Raw genomic sequence first — 15434 nt, 5'->3', positions numbered from 1 at the left:
TAGAGACAAGAATGTCATGCGGAACAGTGTCAAATGCTTTGCACAAGTCCAGGTGAATGACAGGTGCTCTTCCCTTATCCACCAATGCTTTAACCCCATCGTAGAAGGCCACTAAATTTGTTAGGCATGATTTGTCCTTAGGGAAACCATGTTGGCCATCACCAATCACCTCCTTATTTCCCATGTGCCTGAGCATATGGGAGGAGGAGGATCTGCTCCATGATCTTGCAGGGTCTCACAGAAGTGTGACTGACCAGCCTGTAGTTCCCTGGGTCTTCCTTTTTTCCCTTTTTAAAAATGAGGGTTATGTTTCCTCTTTTCCAGTCAGTGGGAACTTCACTGGACTGCCACGACTACTCAAATGATGGATAGTGGCTTACCAATTTCATCCACCAGTTCCCTCAGGACCCACAGATGCATCTCATCAGGTCCAATGGACTTGAGCACCTTCAGGTTCCGTTGATGATCTCAAACCTGATCTTTTACGGTGGGTGGTTTTCCATTGTCCCAGTACCTGCCTTTGCCTTCTGCAACTCAGATGATGTGCCTAGAGCACTTGCCGGTGAAGACTGATGCAAAAAAGTCATTGAGGACCTCAGCCTTCTCCATATCTCGGGTAACCAGGACTCCCGTTTTCTTCTGGAGAGGGCCCACGTTTTCCTTAGTCTTCCTTTTATCACTGACGTACCTATAGAAGCTTTTCTTGTTGCCCTTGATGTCCCTGGCCAGATTTAATTCTATCCCAGCTTTAGCTTTCCTAACCTCATCGCTGGGTACTTGGACAATTTCTCTGTACTTCTCCCAGGCTACCTACCTCTGCTTCCATCCTCTGTAGAAGGACTAAGAGTCCTTCTCTTATCAACAACTCCCACTAAGTCTCTGAGCTGTGAATGGTTGGAATCTGGGAGATTATTTCTAGGGAAATATCACTGCCTTCCTCTTCTGTTCTCTCTCACAAATATCTGCTTTTGGCCGCTGCTGAAGGCTGGTCTTACTGGAGGTCATTCCTTCCACTGTGTTTAATGGGAGCCTTTTCTGTTCACAGCAGCTCCAGGAGAAAGCTCAATGGTGCAGATGAGTAGGAAATTTATAGGTCAGCTCTTGGTAACTCCCTTTCTCCTCCTCAGGAGTCATTGCTTTTTCCAGGGTTACAGACCAAAGGACTCCACTTCCATATGTAGGGAGAGTTGGGAATGAGAAATTATTGGGCATCTTCCCCGAGAGGGGGGTCTCCATGTCACCAAGCAGTGAGGTACCTTCTGGACAAGTAAAGGTGGAGAGCAAAGCTAAAGTGATCTCTATCATCCCACTGATGCTCTGTTAATAGCACAACAGCAGACAAAGTAGAATGTAAATGGTTTCCCCTTACTGCTAATGCCATGACAGTATTTTGGTAACGTTTGACTGGCCCATCTCTAAAAGCACCTGTGCTTGGTAAAAGCTCTGAACTGCTCTGTTGGTGATTCTCAGGGGGCCAAGGGAGTCCCTGGCTTGGGAGGCTTCAAAGGACAAATGGGATGGCCTGGGAAGACTGGAGCTGCTGGAGCAGATGGACCTCAAGGGCCACAGGGCAAACCAGGGCCAAAGGTGAGCAACAAGTGGTCCACAGCATGCCCTAAACTCATTGAGGAGGGCATGAATGATAAACTCTAATAAGCTGGCTTGCAGGAGATATAGTTTTCTCCTTACCATATTAGTCATATATCAATAAGGAAAAATCCTCTCCTCCCACTCCCTTGCAGCCAGGCCTGGACTACCCACATGGGCAAACACCATCATGCCCCCTCCACTCTCTAGAAAGTCTTATGCTGGGGCAGCCGTAGTGAGGATTCACCCACAGTCATGCTCCTCCAAGTGCAGGAGAAGGTACAATGCTGCTCTAGACCTCACGGATTTACCTTCCCAGGGGAGCTCTGCTAGAAGTCTCTTCCCCAACTTCCCCAAGTGGTTGCACCTCACATCCTCATGTGACATGGCACCCCAGATGTGTCACCACGTGTCACCATGTACACATACAACCTCCTCCTATAAACTGGCACCTGAGGCCTTTCATGTTCAGCGAGGATGGCTGCACAGTCTGCTGCCTTTCTATGGGATCTTAGTCAACTTCATCTCTTGGTTCATTTATCAGCAGAGATTATTTTTTTTTCCCCCTTTCCTCTCTTCTTTTCCTATCTACAGTGTAAGATGTGACCTCTCAGTGAAGAAAGGAAGGCTGATAATTTCAAGTTAGCAGAGCATCAAGTGCACCCCTCCTGTTGCTAATTATCTGGGGAGCAGGATGCCAATGTTTCAGAAGGAGCTGGTGGCTTTCAGACCCCATTTGTGGGCCATACTTAATAAATGTCTTTGCATGCAAGACATGCTGGGCACCTTTTGAAATGTAACAAAAAGACTTGGAAATGAGACTTGCTAATATTGTTTATGAGCAGGAACATGCTGCCCCCAGATTCTATGATAATGAAGAGTGTCTTGCTGCTGCCAACACAATGCGAAGGGACGATACTAGAGATTAATGCTAATCACCCGCTCTTAGAGAGCATCCATTAAGTAAGAGAACTGGAAATGAAAATACCCTGCTCAGTTGTGCTGGTGGGACTGGCTGAATTTTAGGCTTGGACAAGAGAATACATAAATTAACATGAAAGAAGCGAGAACAAAAGAAAAGCTGAAGTTGGGTAACTACCTGAAAGACCAACTGTTTCCCGTAAGCTGTCTCGGGGATAGCCCCCTTGTAACTCCTGCCAGGCTGTGATTCTGGCAAATATCTGGTGTGCGGTGCTTCACCCTTGAGTGACGCATTCTTATATAAACATGTGTAAGGATTTAATCTGCATGTGTAAGGAAATATATATATGTGTGTGTATATATGTATGCAGAGACTGTGTGTACACACATACACACGTACGGTTTGTAAAATACTTGAGTTTTCTGCTAAATGGGAATTAGATTGTTACCGCTTTGAAAACAAGGAAAGGAGGTAGAAACTCTGGCAGGATTTTTTTATTTAATCTGTTATGCCCTGCTGAATTATTTCAGTCAAATAATCTGAACTCCAATAACCAGTGATTATCCTGCACCACGTGATAAGCACATTCAATAGCATGGAGAATTTAGCTGATTCGTAGCTCCATCTGACAGTTCAGGACTATGCCGGTAAAGATAAACCGGTGAAAATTGCTTTGGCTTTTGAGGATAGAAGTTGGGACAATTCAGACCCAATTTTGTCTGAAAGTCTGAATGAGTCTGGACCTCATTAGATCAGTTCTTCTGGGTCTCAAAGATCTCCCTGGCTTAAACCTCCTTGCAGGACTTCTGACGTGGGTGGCATAAAGGTGTCTGTGTAGCCTTTAGTGATTCTTAACCTGGTTTTCCCCCCCTACAGAGGAAGAGCATCACATGTTGGGAAAGTCTGTACCCTGCTCTTCAGAGCCGCAAAAAAACCCAAACAAACCCAACACTGGGAGTTAAGTCTTAGGGAAGAAATTATTAAGGACAGGAGAATGCAAGTGGTGCAGCAAGGTCCACATTGCAGTGCTGGTCAGATGGAACATCTGTATTGTGTCCTGAGACATCATCAAATAAACGCTTGACCTAGAGCAATCTGGTCCATGGTGCAAGGGCACAGAGGATGCTCTGGGCCTCCCACATTGTTCAGGAGCCTGTAGCTACAACTGAAACCCACCCAGTGCTTCACCAGTGACAGGGTGATTATAGGAAGGACTGCCCCCGAGCCTTTCCCTAAAGGGGTGCAGGTGTAGAAAGACCCTTCCAGAACAACAAAAAATGGGCCAGATCCAGCTTCAGACCATAACAGCAACGTTATTCTCCTTTCCCTTGCTCCCCAGGCTGTACCTTGCAATGAAAAATGTATCAAAAGAATCAGAGAAGGGAGGAAGGAGCCGAAAGTACGAGGTTCCCTCATGTATGTTTAAAAAGGCTGGAAGTTTTTATATTAGCTGTTACAGGCACTGCAGGCTAAGAAAGTCGTGTATGAGATAATGAATGGCTTTTGTTTGTATGCTGATTGAAGAGAGACTGTGAGATGCCACTTTCTACACCCACACTGCTACTTGTCTTTTCCCTAAATTAAAAGAGAAAGTCCCTGGGTCTGAACCGCAGCAGCGAGGCCACCCTCATTTCTAATGTGGGAGGGTATAATCTCCGTCTGCAAGCCCTTCTCCTCCTGCTGAGACTCCGTTTCTTAAATTAGTGCCGGGACAGACAGTCAGAGAGAGAGAGAGAAAACTGCTTTCTACCCCCACAACATCCATCCTTTCTGCAGGGAGGGTCCATAGGAAACTCCTCGTGGTTGCCCAGGGCAGAGGGGACAAGGCCCAGGGCTCTGACCCATCTTGTCTGATCTGTCAGGGGAGCATCTGAAACCCAGAGAGCTCTGAGTATCTTCTCCTGCTGATGCCCAGGTTGGGCTTTAGAGGCAAAATCCCAACCAGTGGTGTGGGATATCTCTGGAGGGTGCTTGGGCTAACTGAGCTCTCCTCTTCCTGTCTAGGGTCCACGAGGAAAAAGAGGGAGACTTCAGCTCTGCCTCAGGGGACCCCCAGGCACAGATGGGCGAAAAGGAGAAATGGTCAGTATGGGGATGAGCCAGCCTCGCCTCCCAGTGAGGTTCCTCACCACCCTGCAGCACTGCAGAGCTCTGCATTGGGGCTGCATGAACCCTGGCTGTTCTAGGTTGCATTTCTTGGCTCTCCAAATTTTGCAACAAAAAAAGCACAGAGAGAATTTTACCCACCCACCCACGCCCCCCCCCCCCCCCACCAAGTGCCAGGCATTGGACTTGGGCAATGCTGCCGACACTTCTGCCTGAAGGTCTCTCCAACTGGGACAACTGCTGTGAGCCCCATGGGCTGTCAGTCATTTTATATAAGACTTCTTCGGGAAAACATGATTTTTTGGGCCAGCACATCCTCAACTGTGCTTGGCATGGCAGCCCATGGAGTAAAACAGTACTCAGTGCAGTACTTCAGTACAGAGGGGTAATGCTCAGCCTTTTAATGCAAATAAAAGCTTAATCTCAAAATCCCAACCTGCAACCCATGTTCCAGATCGGTCCCTACACAGCGCAGGTCCTGCCAACACTGACTCATGGGATTTTTGCATCAGGAGGTGGCATTGCATTAGCTCCATGTGTCGGTGGAGGGTAATGCAATTTCTCCTTTGTGCTCCAGCCCCTGTAAGTGAGCATGGATTGAGAAAAATGACCATCACAGGCTTAATTCAGATCATTCTTCCTGTGCTCCTTTTCCTTTAATATTTTTAAGTATTTTTAATCAACAAATCCAGTTTTCACCAGTTCCGAGCAGAAAATTTTTCAAGGTATTTTCTCCTAGGAAGCAGAAAGCCCTGGTGGCAAACCTCAGCATCTTCCTGTGTTTCTTCTTTTCAGCAGGGGGATTGCAATCCCTATTGCAATCTTCTGCTTCGTCTGCTTCCCAGAGGTTCTCTGGAGGGCAGATCCACTCCACGCCTCCACCTCCGCCTTTGTGGTCCCTTACATATTGCAAAGAAACCTGACTTCAACTGTAGCTCATGACATCCTTATTGTTCCGATAGAGCGGAGTTCCGAAAAAATCTGGGAGCTTGCACCCAGCTCTCCGATGCACACTTGTTCTTGCTTCCTTGCATGTCTGTTCCTTCCTGCTCAGTGATCTACTCACAGATATCCCTAGAATTTATGGGAAAACATGTGAGCCTTTTTCCTCATCTCCCTTCCTAGTGCATCCTTTCCTCTCTAAGGTGCATTTATTCTTGGAGCATTTAATGACCAATCTACTGAGCTTTTGTAAAGACTTAAGTGTTTTTAACAGGGTGAAAATGGTCCAGCTGGCCAGAAAGGAGAAAAGGGAGATCCTGGTCTTTCTGTGAGTACTTTACCCAAGATCACATCCTATTACACGGGTCTGAATAGAGAAAATAGGGCAAACCACCCCTAAGAGGTGTAGGGGAGGAGGGAGATGCTGAGAAACAGATTCATTCAGAGAATATCCGGGAAATGAGAGTGTTGGCCATTACCCAGAGACGTCAGACACGCACAGACTGGGGCTGGAGAAGTGCTGGGCTCTACGATGCCAGATCCAAACAACAACCCAGAGCCGGAGGCACATTTCCCCTCTCTCATCCTCCCCATGATGCTTCAAACTCCTGCTTGGCAGATAGGATCAGTGCCAACGCCACAGGGCTGATCAAATGCAAAGAAAGAGCAGGAGAGCAACTATTTTGAAAGTGATTAGGGAGCTGGCATTACTGCAAAAGCTGCTTCTCTGGGTTTATAAATCCCGAAGAAGAAGAAGTGGTTGATCCATGTGGGTCAGGGCAAAATCTCTGTTGCAGCTCCCCTAATATTAGGGTCTCCATCCTGTTGCTTGAGCAAATGTGTTTTGTGCCACTTGACTGATATGACTCGGTACTTTCATCTTTCCAGTGTGTGAAGGCCAGGCAGGATTATTTTTAGGATGGGTGTTATGGGCAAGGATGTCTATGTGTGAGCTGCTGAAAAGCCCAGCTCCCTGCACAGTAAGTGGCCCAAAATTTGTTGTCGCTACAAGGGATAAGAGGTAGCAACCACGTGAAGTGCAGTAGGATACCAACTGTTGCACATGGAAGATGCTCAACTGAAACAGTGACAGTTGGCTGGCCCAAGGGTCAGGGATAGACTCAAAATCCATAAGACCAGATGTCTCACTCTGTGGGTAACATCATTAACTGGTAAAAAAAACAGAGGGAAAGAACAAAATATGGTACAGCTATACCTCATCTAAATCTAGAGCTACAGCCCACCTCCATGGGTCAAGCCTGCAGTATAATTTGAGCAGCTCCTTTGCATGGATGCAGGTGGCTTGATGAAACTTCTCAGAGGTGAGGGTCATCTGCAAGACCATGGCTTCAGGGACAGTGCCAAAAGGGTGTGGAGACTCACTGGAAAGCCAGCCTGGCCTTGAGGTGTGCCATGGTCCTTATGTTGGGTTGTGGATCTCAGATCCTTGGGGCAAGACGAGCTGGCTGCAAAGCAAATAATTTCACTGATGAACCACAAACCTTGAACCAAGGTCCCTGTGACACCAAACATTCGTCTCTGATCTCGGCTATACCCAAGCTGAGATGGTTTCATTTGTGGTCCTAGAGGCCACCTTCAATGGGGTGAACAGAGTCAGGACAGGGCACAGAGTGGAGGGAGATGGTGCCAGCATAGAAAATTGCCACTAACCTCTGCTTTCCCCACACGGCACAGGAGGAAGAGGTGAAGGAGGTGGTCAGGAGCGAAATGAGAGGCAGAAGCGGTAAGTCGGCCGGCAAGCCGAGCTCGGGGCCACTGCTCTGACACCTGCCAGAGACTAAATTGGAGCAATTTGAGTGCCAGCACGTGCTGGCTCGGCAGAGCAAATATCATCCCATTAGCAGCAAGCGGAGATGTGTCGCCTCCCCACACTTGGAGACAAGTGTGGGCTTCTAGGCCACGAGGTCTCTGCCATAGTCCTGACCTCCTACTCAAACTCTTAATTTTTTCCCTTTAAACCCTCTCTCTTCCCATTTCTTCCCCTGTGATTTTGTCAGAACAGCTTTCCTCGCTGGTCATCTCCATTTCCTCGCTGATTGGTGAAAGGCTCCGGGTCATGAGGAAAAATTTGGAGCTGCATTTTGCCTAATAACAACCTTTTAATTCCTGTCTACTTCGTAGCACTTCTTGACACACAGACCTCTCCCCTCCGGCGGTGAATAACTGCCAACCAGCACCACAACAGTAACAAAACCCACCACATTTTGGGATGGTTTTACCCCAGAATCCCAACATCACAAGAGTGTCAGGTTTTTGGGGTCTTGCTTTCCTTGCCCTGCCCCCACTCCCTGGGGTCTGCCTGTGGTCAAGGAGGGTTTGGGTTCACTGCCACTTGCCAAGGTGCTTCAACCATTAAGCTGGAGTCGCACTCATTTATGCCTAGAGATGTTAAGGGGCATTTCAATGCTTTGAGAAGGGGAAAAAAAGGATGAAAAATAGTCCATGAAACCATGCGCTGCCTGTAAAAATAATGATTTTGTTGAAAAATCTTATTTACATAGGGGAAAAAAGAAGTAGCAAACAAACTGTGCCCTGTCTCTTATGTTTGCAGATTGTGGAGGTGAGTTGGGAAGGATGCTCATGGAAAGGGGTAAGGCTGATAATATCTACATAGAAATGCACATGAATTCATGCAGTAAAGGATGTTCTCCTTGCCCCAAAACAGCCTGAAACTGCAAGTGAAAAGATATTGTTAAGAATAAGTGCTTTTGCCTGTGATTCAGTGCAGAAAAGGACCCTGGATCACCAACTGCTTTTCGACATACAGCTGGATGTGCGTAACTTAGCTCACCCTTTTTGTGGGTCCCCAGTTTTTTAGTGGACAAGTCTTACTTAAGAAGACTGGCAGTGCTCAGCACTTCAGGGGACCTATCTCATGGAGATGTTGATCACGCAGCATTTAATTATCCCTGTAGTTTTTATTACGACTTCATCCCAGCTGACACTTGGAAACATGTCCGTGCAGTCATGGAGGTCCCAAGGAAGCCCAGCACACTTCTTGGGAACCACTTTCTCAAAACCAGCTTTTATTCTGAATAAGTTTAGCGAATCCCCTGCTCCCTTCCTTGAGAAGACAGTAGTCAGTACCATCTCCTCTTAATTGCTTGCCCTTCTCTAGAGTACATGTGATTTGGAAATAGGTTTCCGACCTTGACCACGTACCCCAGTGGTCTGTAGGCTTTGGCCAGTGAAACATTGTGTTGTGACTTGTCTCCCACACCGTGTTGTGCAGTGCAGTAATTCTATTGAGCTATAAGCATTTATCGAAACATGGTGACTTTCAAACTGTGGCACCACATTTCATCATCACTGACCCAGCGATTAAATCTGCAGGTCTGGAGGCAGCTGAAAACAACAGGCAGCTCCAAGGGTATTTTCAGCCTCCAGAACATACCAGCAGGGATGGTGAAAGCCAGGAAGAAATGCTTAAAAAAACTCAGAGCACCACCACGTTGGTGACTTTGGCGAAGCCCTTCATGGAGCCACCTTCACTTATTGCAGGTAAGTGCAGCTGCGTGGCTGCATGCTTTCCATCTTTCCAACCTTGGCAGCCAGTATCTTCTGGAGCACCCCGTGAACCCAGTGCTAAATTCTCTTCCCTGGGATTGGGCAGAAATAAGGCAGTGATGGGATTTCCAGTGAGGATTCTCATGCTGCAATGCCCCTGTGCTGAAAAGGGCTGGTCTGTGGCTCAGAGACGAGGTGAGCTGATGCCCCTGGAAAGGATGGTGGGTGAGCAAAAAAAGTCTAATATGTGTGGTCTCGGTGATGATCACCACCTTCAAAAGGATGCATTTTTAAAGGCTGGAAGGAGGCAGACATTTCCAGGCTGATTTTGTGTCGGTTCCCCCCCCCCCCGCCACCGTGTCCATTGCAACTTCTAGTAAAGCTTCCTATCAGCCAGAAATTACATCTCTGAGACCAAACACTCAAGCTATTACAGACTATTTCCGCCCAGGGCCTCATGAACCCTTTAATGGGTAAAACTGCTGATTACAGCTAATGGGAAAACAACCAGCTCTATTTCTGTCCCTTTGTGTTGCCCAAGAGAGAGGGGGAAAGAGAAGGGCCAAGGTCAGGACAAACGCGATACAGACCTGGCTGTACACGAACACCATTGGGTTTGTGGCATCTCCTCACACTGCATCTACCTCTACACCAGGCAACTGGACAGGTCAAGAGCATGATCCAAGACTGGCCACGCTTTTAGGTATTGCCAAGCCCCCAGTAGGGTCTTGAGCAGCACCGTGGAGCTGAGGTGCAACCATCATTTTGGGGGATGAAGGCTGCTCAGCCACATGGAGGTGAACTATGTCCTGCTACTTGCCCATGGGCTGGAGGGAGGTTCATGGCCCACTCTGTAGGCACAGCTGATGGCGTGGTTCCCCAGGAAGCTCCAGGACCACCTTGGGATGCATTGGGATGCAGTGTCCCAGTGGAAAAGCCCAGGATTTGAGGCTGATGGATACAGCGAAATCCATGAATGCTTGGCTGAGAACAACCATCGTTCCAGGGAGAGGACAGGATGGGGAAATTTGAGCTGCATTTCAGATCGTCTACCCTTTCTTCTGACTGTGAACCAATGTAGTGAGCATTATGGTGAGGGAATGCTTGGCCCAGCTTCATGCAGATCTGATGAGCAACGACCCTTGGTACGGAAGAGCTACCAGTTGGATATCCTTCTTCTCCTGTCCCTGTGGGATAATGGCTCATGGGTGACTTTTCTGGGCCCTATGGGCCTGCCTGTCACCTGGGATGCTGATGGAGGCAACAAGCAGCCTTTGACATGACTGGCTTGAGGGGTTTCTGGGTAGCTCTGCCCTAAATTTTAGCAGCAACCTGGAAATGACCTTCACCCAGAACAAACTATATGAGCTGCCCTTCTTCAGGTCCATCACATCTTCAAATCTGTGTCACAGCCACCCACAGACCCTCTGACCTCTTCATCAGGGCTTGGCTTTGAATCTTGATTTATAGGAGACAGGGAGTGAAAACATGATGCAGAAGGGCTGGGGGTGGGAATAAGGACTTGCTTGTGGAGGGCTTTCTGCACTTGGTGCTCAAAGTCCAAACAAGACAGGGCAGGACTCAAAAGAAGGGAGAGTTCAGACTCATTTCTTGCAATTCAGCAAGTCACACATTAAGATGTGGCTGCTCAGATTTTATCACCAGGAGGAGGAGGAGGGTTGGATAGCATAGATAGAGCTGCCATTGACACAGGCAGGGGGATGGCATCAGCACTTTGTCTCAGAAAAAAAGGTAGTCACAGCGCCAGATGTAGAAGGGAGCCATCTAAAATGCAGCATCCTGTGCCCCTGCAATGATCCTGCACAAACTCTAGTCCCCCAGCATCTATGGGGCAAAGCTTTCTGCAGACTGGTCATGCAGCAGCTGAGTGGCCAGTCAGCACAAAAGTTGGCCGGTCAGTTCACTGGTTGGCCAGTGAGCACATGGGTTGGCCAACCAGTTCTACTCTAGAAATAATTAATAAAAAAAAATCACATTGCACTTTCATACTGAGCAAGACACCCCAATGTTACATACTTTTACACCCCAAAACAAGTCATAGCCTGTACAAGCTGTTGACCTACAGTTTATATGCATTGACCTTTATTACCCATGGTGGCCCTTTCCCTGAGCTTTGGGAAGAGTTTTAAGTTAAATCCGTTGATGATGACCTCCATTTTTCCCCCATGTAATCTGCTAAGGACCAAACAAATGCCCCAAATCCAGCTAAGCCTAGAACCAGATCCAACCATCCTGCCCACCCCCAAGCACTGTCCTGATGTCTACGTCGTACATTGAAGACATCATCCATCTGGGTTTAAACTCACTTTATATCAAGGCAGCATTTGGGATCTGGGCGGTTTCAGATCGATGGGGCGTACCACATGTTATTGAATCACAGCTGCAGCCGTCGCCAGCCGACAATCCCATTAAAGCCTGGGTCTGAGGCAGGAGGGCTCATAAATCGCTCTGCTAAGTGATGAGTGCGGATAGGCGCTCTAAATGTTAACAGGATTCTGCAGTCGGAGGGTTATTACTGCCAGATTACAATCGCTCCTGGCTTTTCAAAGCTCGCAGATTTACAAAACTCTGGCCTGACATTTATCTCCTGCAAACAACCACAAATACTTCCATTTTCTCTGACTAACACCCAACCTTTCTGACTGAGTTGTTTAACACCATTAAGAATTTTATTGCTGCCGGTTTCTCCCTCCCCTCGCCAATTGCTCTGTGACATTTATTAAGAGAACTTGTTAGCCAGCGGAAACCCATGTAAGGCTCCAATGATCTATATTTAAATGGCGGCTAATTTGTTTGCGTGCCCTCGTTATGTGTGATTTCCATTTGCTTCCCCAGCGGCTCCCCAGGCGCAGCAGATAACAGGTCCCTCTCAGCACAAGCGCCGAGAAGCTCACAGTCAATTACCAGGTGAAATGCACTGAATTAAGTGACATTTAGGGAAGTCACTTCCCGGGTGGGAAGTGCTTTTTGGCATTGGGATCAAGGGGATGTGGCGCTGAAAGAGTTACACGTGGCAGCAAGCAGAGGCTCAAATCTCAGGTTTGGACTTGGCTTACAGCAGATGCTTTTGCTCCAGGGCGTTGAGCTGGTGGTGAACAAACTGGAGGATGTTCACCTATCACGTGTTGTCCAGCCTCAACAGCAAAATGCATAGTGAGAGTCCCCCCAATAACACCCTGAATACAACCACCCCTGCAAAGACCACCCCTCACCCAGGTCTCAGGGGTTAATTGCTCCCTTGCTAAGGTCAGAGACCACCATGATGGGCAGGCACCACAGGGGTGGATGGTGCCATGGAGCAACAAGGAGCCTCGTGCTCATCCCACGATGGAAATCTACTGCTGGGTGCCCACCCTTTGCTCTGACAGCCCCTCCATTGCTTTGGGCTAAGGCTCTGCCTGTGGGGCAGCGGGAGTCCCTGGACCAGCCCCACACATTTGCTGGGGGCGGGGTGGGGGGCACAGGGGTGGCAGAGTGAGGCCTTTTCCCACCTAGGTCCAACACACGAGTGGGTGGGGGGGTGTTTCCCTGCAGCCCCCTGCCTGCAGCCGATGGACGAGGGCTCCTGCCGGCACTATGCCCTGCTCTGGTATTACCACCCAGAGGCCAACGCCTGCCGGCCCTTCATCTTCGGGGGATGTCGAGGGAACAGTAACCGCTTTGAAACCAAATGGAAATGTGAGCGGCGGTGCAAAACCTCAGCAGGTAAGACAGCCCCTGAGCCCTCCAGCCCTCCTCTTCCTCTGATCAGGAGCAAAGTCAAAGCAGGAAAACACATCCATGGTCAGCCCACCTCCATTGCCTTATGATGCCCCATCAGGACCAAGCAAGGACTTGGAGGCATGTCCCTAGTTTGCAATGTCTCACTCCCCTCCCACTCCCAGCTCACTTTGGTCCCCTCCAGCCCCTCCTAGATGCTGCTGGACATCTCCTCTCTTGGGCCACATCCACTGATGGGATGCAGGTAGACCTGTGGGTGATGAGGAGTGTCCACATTGGCACCAGCACTGGATACTGATAGCTTGCATGCCTCAGGCTTGGTCATCTTGTGCTTTCTGAGGGCTGAGATTTGTGGGAATTTGGAGGCTGGTGCCCTCAGAACCCTGGATTATTCCATCCAAGCACCTTTCTGTCTTCTCCAGCCACTGAGGACTCCAGGCAGAACCTGAAATTGGTGGAGCTGCCCTGATCTAGACCAGCCCATAGGCAGTCCCAAACACCCCTGCACTGGGTCCACACCTTATCCAGGGTTTCAATGGACAAAATTCACTCCTGGAAGCCCACCTGGGCTCCTGTTGCCTGATCTAGGGTTCATGGGGTTCATGAGGTCATGTGTGGCTCACCGTAGGGGAAATGGGCTCATGCTGGCCCTGACAGTAATGCAAACACTACTGCTGCTGAGCAGTGTACAAGCTGTGGCTGAAACCAGCCTTCCTAGAAAGATGCTCCTTTCTCAGCATGGAGAAAATCCCTCTAGGCAGTAGCAGAAATGCATTAGTTGTCCACAATACATTAAAAAAAAAACCCCTTTGATGAGGCTCATCTGCTCTGGTTTTGAAGGCATTTTAAAAAAGATAAAAGTAATTAAAAGTGGGGATCTGTAAGTTCAAGTTCATTTTGGAGCTTTTAGGTGGTCTCTACTTCGTTGGTTGTTTTTTAGACTGGCACCTATTATGCATAAAATCAAGACCTTTGCACAGGTTGTTATCATCCACTTGAATCTTTCTGATTTGCAATGGACTTTGCGCAGCCCGGGCTTCCTATTCTGCAAGAAAGAAGGCAGTGCAAATATTCATTGCTCTAAGTCCAGTTTAGGACAGGCAATGCCATCCTGGAGAGCTGAAGTGCTCTTTGGAGAGAAGGAATATGTATTGACTGACCAGGAAGGAGGGATTTCCCACCCTCATGCAGCCAGCCCAAACTGAGTGCCTCCTCTGTCTCACTCCGCTGCGAGGGTTAGCGTCGCTCCTTGGGGATCCCATCCTTGTTCATTGACCATAAGGGCAGTCAAGGTAAACCAGTTGGCCCATGTAGTTTGGTCAGTGCCCACGTTTGGTGGCCTGCTTCTTCGCAGTGCACTGCGTGAGGGGAAGCCACTCTCGGTACTTTAAATCCAGTCTCAGCAGCACAGGTAAGAAGTGAACCTCTTCCCAGCCAACACTTTACCCCGGCGCATAAGCATTGAGAGACAGTGTTGGCTCCACAAAGCAGCTGTAGATACCTCCAGCACTGTGTCTGCACTCCCTTTGTGGGAAGAAGCAGCCAGTGGGGAGTGGGAGTCATCCAAAAACAGACCAGGTACATGTATTCTCTACGTACCCATTTCTCCTTGCTGACCCTAAATGGTGCCTGGAGCTGGTGCGCATTGCGATATTTGCTTTATGGATGTCTCAGACGTTGTGACATGACGTGGCGTTGATGATCCCATGGTGTCAGGGGCCTCCCTAGCCACTGTGAGCATGGGAGGTCCAAGAAAAAGCCCAAGCTGTAGCCAACTTCCAATGTTCCCTTTGTTTTCTCTTTCCTCGCTTTCGAAAACAAGTCAGGGGGAGGTGATCGGCTGCAATTGCCATGTTTAAAGAAAAAAGAAACGGAGCTGCAAGAAGTGTCTCCAGGACATCTCAGAGAGTGAACAAGCAAGACAAACCATTTAATGTGAAGAGGCAAGGGGTGTGTGAAGGGTGTTGGAGAACTGTAATCATGAGCAGGAAATAAAGTGGTATGAGGAGAAGGAAACATCTGATGGCTCAGGAAAGAAGAGATGTCCGGAGGCTCACGACTGCACCACTTGCCCCATAGGACTACAGTGCAGAACTAGGCAACACACACTCCTGAGTTTATTTTTGTAAAATAAAAGCATGTTAATGCTGCTGTGTATAATTCTAGTTCATAATTCACCTGGAAGCAGTAACCCTTTGAGAACGGCAGAGAGAAAGCTGGGAACTTCCACTGCCCCACGTCAGACCCGTTGTGCAGGTTGAGCCCCATCCCATAGCAGATAACCTCATCCCTAAACTCCCCATGGCCTGTAGCAAGTCCCACTTTCTCCTTCACTTGACCGTTCCCTGGGCGGGCGAAGAGGAACCATCCCAAACTGTACAGTTAGAAAAAAAAACAGGGTTCAAAACCAGGTATGGCTTCTCCATGCAAAATGCCACCCCTGAGTCTTCAAGGCATTTGGAGCTGCTGCCTCGAGAGGAATGGAATTCCAGCCAGTGGGAGGGTAAACCTCTGGGTTTTGGTGGCCACGCTGATCCAGCTGAGAGAGATCCTATCCAACAGCATCTCCTCCAAGCGCACATCATGGGACAGGATGCCAGTCCCTGGG

At 48.6% G+C, this 15434-nt stretch overlaps 1 protein-coding gene across 1 annotated transcript in view; it reads left to right on the top strand.

Moving 5' to 3' along the window:
• LOC104636589 (uncharacterized) overlaps positions 1 to 14980 on the top strand; it is a 117889-nt gene extending 102909 nt beyond the window's left edge. Inside the window, 9 exon segments of the mRNA XM_075757170.1 lie at positions 1471 to 1587; positions 4514 to 4591; positions 5832 to 5885; positions 7253 to 7301; positions 8130 to 8168; positions 8912 to 9079; positions 11942 to 12013; positions 12641 to 12811; positions 14649 to 14980. Of these exon segments, the coding sequence (XP_075613285.1) occupies positions 1471 to 1587; positions 4514 to 4591; positions 5832 to 5885; positions 7253 to 7301; positions 8130 to 8168; positions 8912 to 9079; positions 11942 to 12013; positions 12641 to 12811; positions 14649 to 14662 (762 nt within the window). The 3' untranslated portion in view covers positions 14663 to 14980.
• Positions 14981 to 15434: the final 454 nt, after the last annotated feature.

The sequence above is a fragment of the Balearica regulorum genome, chromosome 1 (assembly GCF_011004875.1).
Source record: "Balearica regulorum gibbericeps isolate bBalReg1 chromosome 1, bBalReg1.pri, whole genome shotgun sequence".
Lineage (NCBI taxonomy): Eukaryota > Metazoa > Chordata > Aves > Gruiformes > Gruidae > Balearica > Balearica regulorum.
The sequence above is the reverse complement of the archived record's forward strand: the minus strand, read 5'-3'. Positions and strand labels throughout refer to the sequence as shown.